Consider the following 13,333-nt stretch of genomic DNA (forward strand, 5'->3'; position numbering starts at 1 on the left):
TGATCATGACGAATAGATGTGTTGTGTTTTACTCGTGTTTGCCGAGTACTTCGCCGAATTTTATGGAAGTGTCGGTGCCAGGCTGATCTTTCTCATGGTATATTCTGCTGGGAATTTGAGATTCTCTTCATGGCAAGGTACCACTGGGCGGTTTAGAAGACTGGGAACAGCCATAGGAGGCTGGACAGTCTCTTTCGGGAATGTCTTCAAGTCAAGGTAGAATGTAGGGTATTGGTGAACGAAGTGACAAAGTAGGTGGTACATATACCCGAGGGTCCAGACTGAGTGCTTTTTCATGGCTGCGCAATATAGATGTTTTAAGACTAAGAGAACTGCCCTTATACCGGGCTCACAACTCTAGGAGGAAGCGCCCATGATTTTGTCCTGCCATATCTTTCTGCGAGCACTGGCGTAGAACTCGATGCTTCTGGTTTTCGACTTCAAAAAAGACACATGCGTTGTAAGCCCGCAGAGTTCTGGGAGCGCAAACATGAACAAAGAAAAGTCCATGCTTTTAGTATTGTGACATCGAGGATGCGACGGTATCAGGTGAAGTTGGAGGAAGAGAAAAGGAACATGCGTCGTGCGGGTCTTTTTTTTCAGAGCACAAACATGACACGAAGCCTGTATGTTTTTGCTGTGTAAAAAAGACAGAGTGAGTGATAAGATCTCAGGAGAGGAACAGGAGAGTGGTGTATTTATGTCCGTCGCCCGAGCACGCGCATACTGTGATCCCGAGCTTGGTTGCGAGTCAGATGTGCAGTAGTGATGACAAGACCGAGGAGACAGAAAAGGACATAGGACGTAAAACTGGAGCTTTGAGAGCCAGAGCATGAGCGACTGCGCCATGTCTTATGAACAGAGACGTGGTCTAGACGGAGAAACCGAGAAGAAGACAGAAACATGTATTGACTTTGTATTACTTTGGGAAGACGCAAAGATCATGGCATCTTTAGACCTCTTTTTAGATAAATCGGGAAGATTGTAGCGGCTTAGGAGACACGAAACCCCGCGCAGAAGGCTGGTATTTATAAACTGTCGCCAAGCATTTCTAGTGCGCGCGTATGGTGAAGAGGACATGAGATTTTTGATACACAGCCATGCGCAATGATCTTTTTGGAGTTTCAGGAGGGGACAGGAACATATTCGGTATCCTGTTTCGGTTACAAAGTCACACACATGCAGCTAGGTGGTGTATGTCTTGGTATGCGAAGACATGTAGTCGCAATGAATGAGTCTCGGGAAGCCGCAGCACATGGGCCTAATTGAGGTTTCATTTTGTGAAGAGAGTGGCATAGTAGAGTGCAAACTTCATTTCAAATGACTAGACGGGTTCGTATGTTCAAAGCCGCGAACAAGCCCGCGAAGAAGGCAGAGACATCGCAATCTTGTCTAGTGCATTTGGAGAAGCACAAACATGAGAAATTCATCTCCCAGTTTTGGAGTATGAAGAAGATGATGTTGGTAAAGGAAGCAGGCTGCCAGGACCGATATTTATATGCACTATGAAGCCAAGAGAGCTTAGCATACGCGTGTCCAAATTTACTTTCTCGCAAGACAAAGCGAGCATTTGGTTGTGGTTGTCATCTTTCGAGATCAAGACCGTCGTTGCATCACTATGAAGTTTTGGTAGGAACCAATGTAGCGTAATCAAGGAAGTAGTGCGTCAGGAGCGAACTGGATATGTATTGCGAGATCCCAGAACCCTTGTGCATGAAGGTCCCGCATTGGTGGTTTTCGAAGAGAGGAGGACATCGCGTCGAATCCGTAGAATTTTAGGAACGCAAACATTGTTCGTTAATCGTTTGGTTTCTAGTAAATGAGGGAAGCGGTGTTGGAGGAGAAAGCGACGTTTGAGGTAGTATTTATATAAATTGCAAGGCCGGAAGAGCCTTGCACGTGTCATGCTTCGAGTGGCGTTTTTTTGGAGGAGAGGAAAACACATGACGTGGTGATTGGTAATTTTGAGCAGTGCAACCATGGCTATCTCGAACTGGTGTTTTGGTAATCGACGAAACCGCCGTTGGTGAATACGACAAGAAGCTGGACGATAGCTTTGTATCGACAGTAGAGCCGGGCGAGCACCGCATAAGCGGTTGTACACGATTCTTTGGAAGAAAGAAAAACATGTCATCGATGCCGATTTTGGAAACACAGACATAAGGGTAATCGTTGCTGATTTTTCGTAAATAGGGTATGCTTTGTTAGAATAGGAAGCAACTATAGAGGTCGTAGCTTTATATCGAAAGCGCAGCCAGGAGAGCACCACATTGGCGGTTGCCTTTTTGTTTTAGAAGACAGGAACATGTCGGACACAGCGACCAAGTTTGGAGAAACAGACATGCAACGATTCGTCTCTGTATTTGGTAATAAGAGCGTGCTTTGTTGAAGAATGAAGGAAGGTTCGCGACTGTCGCTTTATTTCGACAGCAGAGCCAGGAGACCGCCGTCATGGCGCTGGTGACTGTGCTCTTGGAAAAGAGGAACATTCCATAAGAGTGAGGCGATTTTGGAAACACGGACATTATCTATGCTGGTCATTATCTTGGTAATGCGCAAAGAGGTGTGTTGAAGAAGAAAGTATCGTGCGAGGTCGTGGCTTTATATGGAGGTCCAGCATGGCTGGGAGAGCGCCGCATCGAGGGTTGTCATGTTGATTTGGAGAAGAGATCCATCCTACAAAAGTGCCGAATCTTTGACGACGCAGACATAGCTTGGTGAGGTTTGTATTTTGGTAATCGTGAACGATAGGTGTCGGCGTAGCAAGGAACCAACCGACCAACGCATTGTATGCACCTGCGGCGATTTCGGAAAAGCGAAGAACATAGACATGTTGGAGTAGAATTTTGAAAGGCCGCAGACATGCTCCCATCTCCTTGCGTTTTTGATAGGACACAGCCTGTGTGTTGAAGTAGGAAGCAGGGTGCTGAAACCGGAGCTTTATAAAGATTGTGGAACTAGACCAGCAGTCCATGGTTGTGGGTACCCCCCGTTTTCAGAAGAGCGGAGGACATGGTCTAGCACAATGCATGTTTCAGGAACTGCAGACATGCTCTGACGTCTCACGATCTTTTGGAGAAAGACAGAGTGCGTATTGAGGTAGGAAGAAGAGTGCTGGAGAAGTGGTTTTATAGCGATCGTAATGCAGAGGAGAAGTCCATCGCTATTTACACCAGCGACTTCAAAGAGCGGAGAAGATGTAGTCCATATTCGCAGTTTTATGAAGGCGCAGTCATGGCGGGAATTGAACCCGATTTTGGTAAATTAAAGCAACGAGTGGTGATAAGAGGGAGTGGTCCGCAAGCCTCGGTGTATTTATATGTATCAAGAGAGCGGAAGGCGACCCATGGATGTTCGACTTGATATGTTTTGGAAAGAGGGAAGCACATCGCTGAACTCGTACAGTTTTTCTGCGGGCACCAACATACGGTGAGAGCATCTAACTTTTGGTAGAGAGTCAAGTGTGTGATGATAAGAAGCAATGCTTTCGGACGCAGTGTATCGACGTATGTCGCGGGATGTTGCGAGCAACCCATGTATGTTGAGAATGACGGTTTTGGACGAGGAAGCGACATAAATCTTGATTCGAAGTTTCTTGGAAGCACATACATTTGTCGTTCGTGCTCACCTTTTTGGAGAAGGCACACATCATGAACTCGAATGTTTGTTTTGATGGATGGAGGAGAAGTAAGTATCGATGAGGAGTATGCGCCCAAGCGGTAGGTTTATACATGTCGCAAGACGAACGAGAGCGGGCCATGTTGTCTGCCTTTCTGTCTTTCCAGACGGCCATGGATTGCGCCGCCAACATCTTTTGTTTTGAAACCAGGGCTGCGGAGGTTCTCGGCTGGGCAAAGACATAAGTGAATCATCATTCAGCTTTGGTATAGAGAAAACAGGGCTATGCAATGATGGGATATGAGGCAAGCAGCACCTCGACCGCGCATCACGAACTCCACGGGAATTCTTCGAGGCAGACAAGACATCGGGCGGACCCGGCAGATTTTTGGAAAATTGAAGATTGGGAGGCTCGCGGGCGGCGAAAAACATGACCGCGCGAGTGAATGTTTTGGAAGTTTTTTGAAAGTTGAGTTGTGGATTAGGAAGAAGTAATGAGCAGCAGACCCAAGTTTTATGTCTACCAGATTGTACGCTAACCCCGAAGCTGTGCAAGTGCGAGAGCCGTGCTCAAGGACGAAGATGCGGATATGATCATGTTTGAGGTGTCACTATCCTGAGGGTGCGCGGAAGAGCTTATTGGCTGTACATGGCGCTACTATCAACTCTTTTGAAGTTAGTCGGAAAACTTGAACAACGGGAAAGCAGTAATCCTTTGCTAACATGAGGTCATGTTCCACAGAATCCGAATGGGGTTACTTTGTAATGATATCTCTTGGTATGAACGGATCATATAACATATTGTACTTCGTCGCCTCGTCCTGATGTTCGTTTATGCTGCTCGTCATTCCGGAATAGCATGAAAGGTTACTACCAAGCTACGCCACGGAGTGTTGAAGGCTGCAATGAAAACATGAATGGCGATGAGAATATTCCAAAAGCTGTGTTGTTTGCTTCTTCACCGACCTTCATGATTGTCGATCGCTTTCTTCAAACGTGGTCGTTGTCCCTACCACCAGCCACGGCACGTGGAGCAATCCATCTCTCTCGAGGTACCGGCCCTATGTCAGGGCACTACCCGCACAGCCGGATCCGAAGTTCGCGTAAGTCGCGGTCAGTGTGATGAACCAGCATCTAACGAACGTGCGGGTACTTGCGTCGCGTGTGTCAAGTCCATCTCTGGAGTCGATCAGCCAATCAGCGTGAGTTCAGCCGCCACGAGCAGCAGATGTCGTTTCGAGTCGCGCAGCAAGTCAGGAACGCAGTCGCAAATCGCCCGCTTACCCGGGCCGAGTCAATCCACATAGGAGCCTGGTCGTGTGTTACCTGACGGCAGCGGGTGAAGTGCCAACTGGTGGTTGCTGACCGTTGAGCGCTCAGCATGGGGCGAAGATCTTGGCCCGATCATTGCCACGAAGGTCGATTTGAGCGCATTATTGTTCCGAGCAGTGTGCCTGAGACTGCAGGGCGAAGGAACAACAAGACACGTTACGAAGTCGATCACGCGCATGCCAACCGCAGCCCAAGATTACGGCAGAGAAATGACGAGTGCGCGGTAATCCGCGTAGCGTGGCCTCTAGGAAGGGCAGTTGAGACGACTCCAGAGTATACGCCGCGACCAATGAGAAGGGTTCTGGCTAGATGCAACCTTGTATTGTGTAGATCCGAGTGAATGGTTCCTTCCGTCGTAGAGGGCAATAAGAGGTCAGTGCGAGGATGGAGCAGCTGTAGCCGTTGGTGCATAATGGCTTGCAGGATGCAGCGAGGTTGCTGCACGACAGCTCGCCCTTTGACTTGGAGCGGCAGCTGCGGTATTTGTTAGTGGTCGGGAGAGGGTACCAGGAGTGTCGCGATGCATGGGGCTGGTGTAGCGAGTTGCGGTGTGCATGGTGAAGTGGATTGGGAGTGGTGGGGAGGAGACGATGAGGGGCGCCATCTCAGGTTGCTGCATGGCTGCAATGCGGGGCACAAGGTTTGAGGAAGTGCCCCTCTCCTTGTGTATCGCGGAAGTGTAAATAATAGTTGATGGGACGTAAACAAAGGTTTTCAGGCTCTGTAATTCGCGCTGTCTTCGGAAATTGCTGCATGGAATGACCTCTCCTCATTGACCAGTGTCGAGAGTGGCTGACCAAGCATTTGTGAAGCTGTGCGGGACAGGACCGAGGTGCAGCAGCGCTTGATGGAATTAGCTTGGGCTCGACGATAGTATTTGCCGGCGCATGTTTCGGCGGACCTCGGGAATGGAGAAATGGTGACAAACGGGATCATGGAAGGGGCCCTGATGGTGCGTCACAGTGCTTGGTGGGAGCAGAAACCAGTCAGATGGTAGTGGGAAGATGTCATGCTCCGGATTGGGAATATGTCTCAGGACGAATTTGATGGTAGCCCTACGTCAGCGAGTGGAAGCAGGAAGGCAAGCTGGCAACGCTCCACTGTGAGCTCATACACTGTAAGCCAGGAGATGGGTTTTACTGTTATTGAAGCCAGCAGTATATGGTAATGCAATAGCGTCGACAATAAAGACAGCTAAGCATGTGCCGTTTCTTGTCATTGCTAGGACAAGGCTTCTTCGCCGATGGCCCGCACACTTGTGAGATTGCAGCGGTCAACTGCGACGACTGGCGTACATGAAGAAGATGAAAATCGCGCAAGCCAGGCCTGTTGCGTCAAGACGTACACGGCTTCGAGGCAGTGCACACTGACCCATGGGTTACCCCTCGCACACCTGAATATTAGTTGAATATTAGACGTCAGGCCTCGTGAAGAGATTCCGAGGTTCCCAGTCCCCAAGCCCGCCGCGCTCGCTGTCGTGCTGCCCATCGCGGATACCGGCCACGCAGCCCTCGCCCAGCCCAGCCCACGACATCATCTGCCGCTGATCCGCATTTGCTCGGCACGCGTGCACAGCCACTCTGCTGTGGCTCCGGATCCCGTGGTGGACGCAATTTGAAGCCGCCCCAGACCTCACCGCGACGGCGTTTGTCAGCCCGCCCACGCCTTTCACACTGCGCGCGCCTGCCCGACCTGCCCGCTCGCGCCTGGCGACGACTCCTTCACAGTCACCGTGTTTTTGCACTACAAATCGCCCCACGCGCGCCTTCCGAACCTCATCTCCACCACCACCCGCCGACGCAGATACGCCGTTTTGACCGCCGTACAATAACAGCACCTGGGCTTTTTGCCCGCGAGACACCTGCGTCTCCAAACCCATATTCCCCATAGAAAAGACCCACACCACTTCCTAGCCGCGCCGGCCAGCGAGAGACGAAAAGCAGGGAACATGGCGGCTCCCACGACCAACAACCCACCCAGCACGGCGCTCAAATCTGCGGGCTCGCCGTCCGCCTCTGCCTCGACGGCCTCTTCAGTCCACTCGCAGCCCGACACCACCGTCGTCCTCCCCCAGCCCGTCGTCAACCAGTCTGGCGCCAGCAGCGTGCAAGCCGCCGCCGAAGCGCTGCTCAAGCCCAAGAAGCCCACCATGACGTCGCGCCTCAGCAGCATGATGGGCATCAAGACCGCCCACATGGACAAGAACGGCGATGTCAAGGCCACCAACGGCACCTCGCCCAACGGCCGCCCCCAGCCTGTGCGCCAGGGCTCCGTCACGCGGAAGGAGGGGCCCGGCGCGCCCTACAAGCGCTTCTGGCTCAACGACGACGGCTCCCACGAGCACGTCCTCAAGGTCGCCAAGCGCCAGGAGAAGCTGTCCGACATGTTCCAGAGCCTAATGCTCGGCAAGAAGAAGGGCGACAATGCCGAGGACCAGCCGCTCAGTCTCATGTCAAATTGGGTCGACGTCATGCGCAACGAGAAGGAGAAGCTCGCCGAGCAGAAGAACGCCGTCAACGCCCTCCCGCAGACGCTGGTCCAGAAGTACGGCAAGTGCCAGGAGGTTGTCGGGCGCGGTGCCTTTGGTATCGTCCGCGTCGCACACAAGCAGGACCCCAAGGACTCGAAACGAGAGCAGCTCTACGCCGTCAAGGAGTTCAAGCAAAGACCCGGCGAGTCGGCCAAGCGATACCAGAAGCGCCTCACATCCGAATTCTGCATATCCTCTTCGATGCAACATCCCAACGTCATCACCACGCTCGACCTGCTCCAGGACGAGAAGGGCACATACTGCGAGGTTATGGAATATTGCTCTGGGGGTGATCTGTACACGCTCGTCCTCGCAGCTGGCCAGCTCGAGGTGGCCGAGGCAGACTGCTTCTTCAAGCAGCTGATGCGCGGTGTAGAGTACATGCACGAGATGGGAGTCGCACATCGGGACCTGAAGCCCGAGAACCTGCTCCTCACCACCCACGGGTCGATCAAAATCACAGACTTTGGCAACGGCGAGTGCTTCCGCATGGCCTGGGAGAAGGAGGCACACATGACGGCCGGTCTCTGCGGCTCGGCTCCGTACATTGCGCCTGAAGAGTACGTGGACAAGGAGTTCGACCCCCGTGCCGTCGATGTGTGGGCTTGCGGCATCATCTACATGGCCATGAGGACCGGGCGCCACCTCTGGCGTGTGGCTCAAAAAGGCGAAGACGAGTTCTTCGACCGCTATCTCGAGGACCGGAAAGAGGAGGAGGGTTATCGACCCATTGAAGTACTGCGAAGAGTGAGTCTTAGCCTAAATCATTTTTGGAATTCTGCTAACAACCCCCAGCGACAATGTCGTAACGTCATCTACTCAATCCTCGATCCTATACCTGCCCGCCGCCTGACTGCGCACCAAGTGCTTGCTTCTGAATGGGTCTCCGAGGCCAAGGTCTGCCGTGCAGGCAACGAAGGCTTTTAGGCCCCTTGATTACGGCTGGACCTCCATATTCTTAGCCTTCGTCCTCGCTCACACGACACGGATCTTGAGCCATTTGTCTGGATGTTTGCGTTCGTTTCTTGACTTGGATTTCTTATTTTGGACATACCCCCTTTACGCCCGATGCCACAGCATAGCGAGATTTTGGGCATCGGCAGCTTGTTGCACTCTCGTATGGCGTTTTCTCCTCTCGGCATCAACGGATCACCATAACGATACACACGAGTACTAGATGATGGCGTATGACGTTGCAGAGCGATGGTGGCGGACTGTACGGTTTGGGTGTAGACCTTCGCTCGCTTGTTAATGGGTACTGCGGCTGCATAGGGTAGAGCAGCTTCATGAAATTCTATACGAAAAGCACGCATCTTGTATATGAGCGTGCCGCGTGCCACGCTATCAGTCATGACCCTGCATATGTCTACCATGCACTTACACATCTGAGCAACCTTGAAACATGACGTGCAGAGTGACATGCAGATGCAAACATTCCAGATGGCATGTGATGGACGTGAGTCAAATATGGCGGCCATCTCTATCTCTTGGCAACGTCATCGCTTAAACATTCCAAGGTTGGAGGCGCCGCAGCCATTCACTAGGCAAGCGGTGAAACAATCAAACGTGTCTTGAGCAACGCGAACGCCTGTTCACGCCGCGCCTGCAACCCCAGCTCCTCCTGGCCTACCCCATGTTCCTCCTCGACTTCACTGGGCGGCTCGAAGAAATGCAACCAAGCAATGCTCACGACTGGCACTCCGCTCCGTAATTGGGCTCTCTTCCTGCTGCTATGCAGTGCACCCGCGTCCACCCTCGCTGAGGCAGCGAATGAGGTGCCTACCGTCGAATCGAGCGCTACTGCACACTCAGGTGCCACGACGCAGCATACCTCTGCCCCCGCGCCTTCGCCCACGTCCTCGTCGTCGCCTTCACCGTCGTCAGTCCGGAGATATACCACAAGTCACAGTACGTGTCCGTATCGCACCATAAACTACATCACGCATACGCTCCCGCAGCAATGCGCAAAGACGAGCTGGTCAGCGCCCGCCGAGGCAGGAGCGACCAATGGCACGGGCGCTGAGGAAGGAGCTCTAGCTGGTCTACAGACTCCAATACCTGGTTTAGATGGAGGAATAGAAGGCATTGCAGGAGACAAGGGCGCAACCCCGGTAGCCACCAAGGCCGATGAGACTGGCGCAACCTCAACTGCAGCCAGCAGCGACACAGCAAGCGCAGAGCCGGAGCTTGACTTGGAGGCAGACTCGCCATTCGACAACGCCAACTTCCTCTCCTTTGACGAGTGGAAGAAGAGGAATCTGGCCAAGGTTGGACAGTCGCCAGAAAATGTCGGACAAGGACGGGCAGCAGGCACAGACCAAGCCGCACGGCGACGACCCGTAAACGTCAACGCCCTAGACTCGCTCGGCGACGAGGGCGAGATATCCATCGACTTCAGTGGCTTTGGGTCACCGGACGACGAGAACATAGCGAACAACTTCCAGCACGGCAAGCAGAGCGCTGATACCTCAAAAGCTGCTGGTGGGGAAGGCAAAGTCGCACCAAACTCATTCGCCCTCAGCAAAGATGCGGGCAAGACGTGCAAGGAGCGCTTCAACTACGCCTCATTCGACTGTGCAGCTACAGTGTTGAAGACCAACAAGCAGGCGAAGAGCTCGTCTTCCATCCTGGTGGAGAACAAGGACAGCTACATGCTGAATATATGTTCCGCGGACAACAAGTTCCTCATAGTAGAGCTCTGTGACGACATCCTCGTGGACACCATCGTTCTCGCTAACTACGAGTTCTTCTCCTCCATGTTTCGCCATTTCAGGGTGAGCGTGTCAGATCGCTATCCTGTGAAGATGGAGAAGTGGCGCACATTGGGCACATTCGAGGCGCGGAATTCGAGGGACATTCAGCCTTTTCTCATTACCGAGCCGCAGATCTGGGCACGATACTTGCGCGTGGAGTTCTTGACTCAGTTTGGAAATGAGTACTATTGCCCACTCAGCGTTTTGCGCGTCCATGGTACAACAATGATGGAGCAGTTCAGGCAAGAGGAAGAGGAGGCGAGAGGGATAGAAGATGACGAGAATTTGGAGGCGGAGGGTGTTGAGGTCAAGAAGGCGGCTGAGGACAGTGGGCCCTTGCCGCCAGAGGAGATACCGATCGAAGCGGTGAAGGAACTCAGCACCAATTCGGAGGCCTCAGCGGCGAGCGACGTTGCTCAGCGAGATGGCTCTCCGGACGTCAAGTCTGAGTCGCCTCGTAACGATGTGCCATATGGGAGTCCTCCGTCGCCTACTGCCATGGTAGAGCCAGCGATTGATGACCCCCAGCATCAGCCCGTGCCAGACTCGACGACCATCTCATCTCCGTCGGTGACAAGCAATCACGAAGTCACCAACGACAACAGTACAGCTAGTGGGGAGACAAAGTCACTGGAAGTTTCTTCGCCAAGTCCGACAGATTCCGCGTCGCATGCTCAAAGTTCTGCTTCTTCTGAGGCTTCTACAATCAACCCTTCAAGTTCTTCGTCTCGAGTTGACAGCGCTGCAACACAGACCACGAACACCGCAGGCTCCTCTTCGAGCAGTCCAGCAGCCAAAGTATCAAATAACAGCACCATCGCAAGCCCGCCATCACAAGGACGAGGATCGTCTACACAACCAAACGCTCCCGCACCCTCAACGCAAGAATCATTCTTCAAGTCAATCCACAAGCGACTTCAGTACCTCGAAGCTAACAGCACGCTCTCACTACAATACATCGAAGAGCAATCTCGCGCGCTCCGAGATGCATTTGTGAAAGTGGAAAAGAGACAACTGGCGAAGACGGAGAAGTTCCTGGACCATCTTAATAGTACGGTCATGCTGGAGTTGAAGAGCTTCCGCAACATGTACGACCAGCTATGGCAGAGCACAGTCATCGAGATAGAAAGTATGAAAGAACGCCAGCAGTCTGAAATCGGCGAGATAGGTACTCGTCTGAGTCTAATGGCGGACGAACTTGTCTGGCAGAAGAGAATGGCTGTCGTGCAATCTACCCTTCTACTCCTCTGTCTGGGTCTTGTACTCTTTGTCAGATCGGGTACTCTAGGATCCACAGCCGATGTACCAATCGTACAGCAGCTAGGCAACAGGTACACCAGTTTCTTCGAGTCCTCGCCTCCGCGCAGCCCACCGGATACATCAGGCATGGCGAGACAACGCCGTACTTTCCGCAATATGTGGAAGAGCGACGCATCTGCACACCTCAGCGACCACCACCACAATGACAGCGACGGCGGCGGTCAACACAATCTTTCCGACGCCGAAACTGATGGTTTGAGAAGCCCGGTGCAGATCGAATACAGTCCGCCTACACCCACAACACCTACCATCCATTCTACCATACACAGAAACGGCGACCATCGGGACGAAGACATATCAAGCCCGCCCATCCGCGTAAACGGCATTCACGGCCATCAACAAGAGAACCCAGAACACGGCGATAGAAAAGAAAATATCCCTCCAACACCTACGTCAGCAGTATCGACAGCCGAAGATCAAGCCGCCCGCATCCAAGTACTAGAAACACAATCCGGGCCTGCGACACCGAACGGGACAAGGGATAGTAGACCGAGTTGGGAAGAGGTGGATCGCGCGATGGATTTGTTGAAGGCGGAGGAAGCGGGGCAGCAGGACAGTGCACAAGGACGAGGGAAGGTGGAGGAGATGGTGTCAAGAGGTTCGCTGGATTCGCCAAGGTCGCCGGGTTCGCCGGGTTCGCCGGGAAGTATTGGGAGTCCGGGCAAGAAGAGGAAGAAGAAGGGTGGGGGCAATGGGAACGCGCATGGTGGTGGAGGTGGGCTTGGGAATGGAGGTGCGAACGGAGGACAGGGAAAGAAGAAGAGGAGTCCGCTGAGACGAAGTCATAGTAACTTTGATGGGGCGGGGGGTAGTGGGGAGTGATGTGTGGAACCTGATGGGCGCACGATATTCTTTGGCTTTCAAGAACAGCGAATTGGTTTTGTATCGTTGGCGCATGGGGATGATGGCGTTTGTACTAGCATTGCAATACTTCACTCGAAGCAGAGATTGAGGTGGTGTATATACTGGTGATCGGAGATACACACCTTCGCACACTTATGCCTCGAACATGTTCATGATACTCCACACCTTTGTCACATCTTCACGCCTTAACAACATTTTCCATCCCATCTCACATCAAACTCCTTCCTAATCAAGCAACTTCTCAGAAAACTGTTGATTGCGGTTTCACTCTCCTACACTCCAACCACCCCGTACGTCCTCTCCTACCTTCCTTCCGACGCACACGCGCATGTCTATACTTCTGCTGTGTGTGCATCCGCTACTCGGAATTCATTGACCGTTCACAATATCCAGAGCTTAGAGCGTTGCAGGAACGGAATTGCTATAGTGCCGAGCGGCTGAGATGTAGAGAAAAGGGAGTTCGTGGTCGTGGTGAAGGTTTGGGATGTTGCCTAATCGGGTAAAATGTAGAAAAGTGTGGATGACGGTGAGCTCCCATGGGCGCACCGGGCGCACTGGGCGGGCTGGGAGCGAGATGGGAGCGACCTGGGCGTGCTGGGCGAGCCGGGCGTACTGGGTGGGTGGTGCGAACGGTGCGAACGGTGCGTATCTGGCGAACAGCGCAAACTTCGCGAATTGCGCGGACTGCGCGACCACGACAACCACAGCTACCTCGGCGAGCAGCGCAGCCAGGGCGGTCATGGCACACCTCGCGTCGGCGGCGGCAAGGTCGAGCAGCGCGTCGAGGGCGCGCAGGAGCACGAAGACACCTTGCGATAATCTACAGTTGATCCAAACCTTCCTAATCGGGTAACTGGGGTGAAGTTTGTACGGGTGGGAGGTTTGTTGTGCTGGAGGGTTGGGGTGAAGTTCTTGA

At 53.0% G+C, this 13,333-nt stretch overlaps 2 protein-coding genes across 2 annotated transcripts; both read left to right on the forward strand.

The window, feature by feature from the left end:
- Window positions 1-6,898: 6,898 nt before the first annotated feature.
- J4E88_006287 (uncharacterized protein) lies at window positions 6,899-8,407 on the forward strand (the record flags this gene model as incomplete). The annotated part of the gene is made up of 2 exons (XM_049399915.1): window positions 6,899-8,227; window positions 8,276-8,407. The coding sequence occupies 2 exons, from the start codon at window positions 6,899-6,901 to the stop codon at window positions 8,405-8,407; spliced, it is 1,461 nt and encodes a 486-aa protein (XP_049254226.1).
- A 755-nt stretch (window positions 8,408-9,162) lies between these two features.
- Window positions 9,163-12,375, forward strand: J4E88_006288 (uncharacterized protein; the record flags this gene model as incomplete). Its single annotated transcript, XM_049399916.1, has 1 exon — window positions 9,163-12,375. One exon carries the CDS (start codon window positions 9,163-9,165, stop codon window positions 12,373-12,375), a length of 3,213 nt encoding a protein of 1,070 aa, XP_049254227.1.
- Window positions 12,376-13,333: the final 958 nt, after the last annotated feature.

Source organism: Alternaria novae-zelandiae (genome assembly GCF_023758075.1).
Source record: "Alternaria novae-zelandiae strain BMP 2774 chromosome Unknown scaffold_12, whole genome shotgun sequence".
NCBI classification, from domain to species: Eukaryota; Fungi; Ascomycota; class Dothideomycetes; order Pleosporales; family Pleosporaceae; genus Alternaria; species Alternaria novae-zelandiae.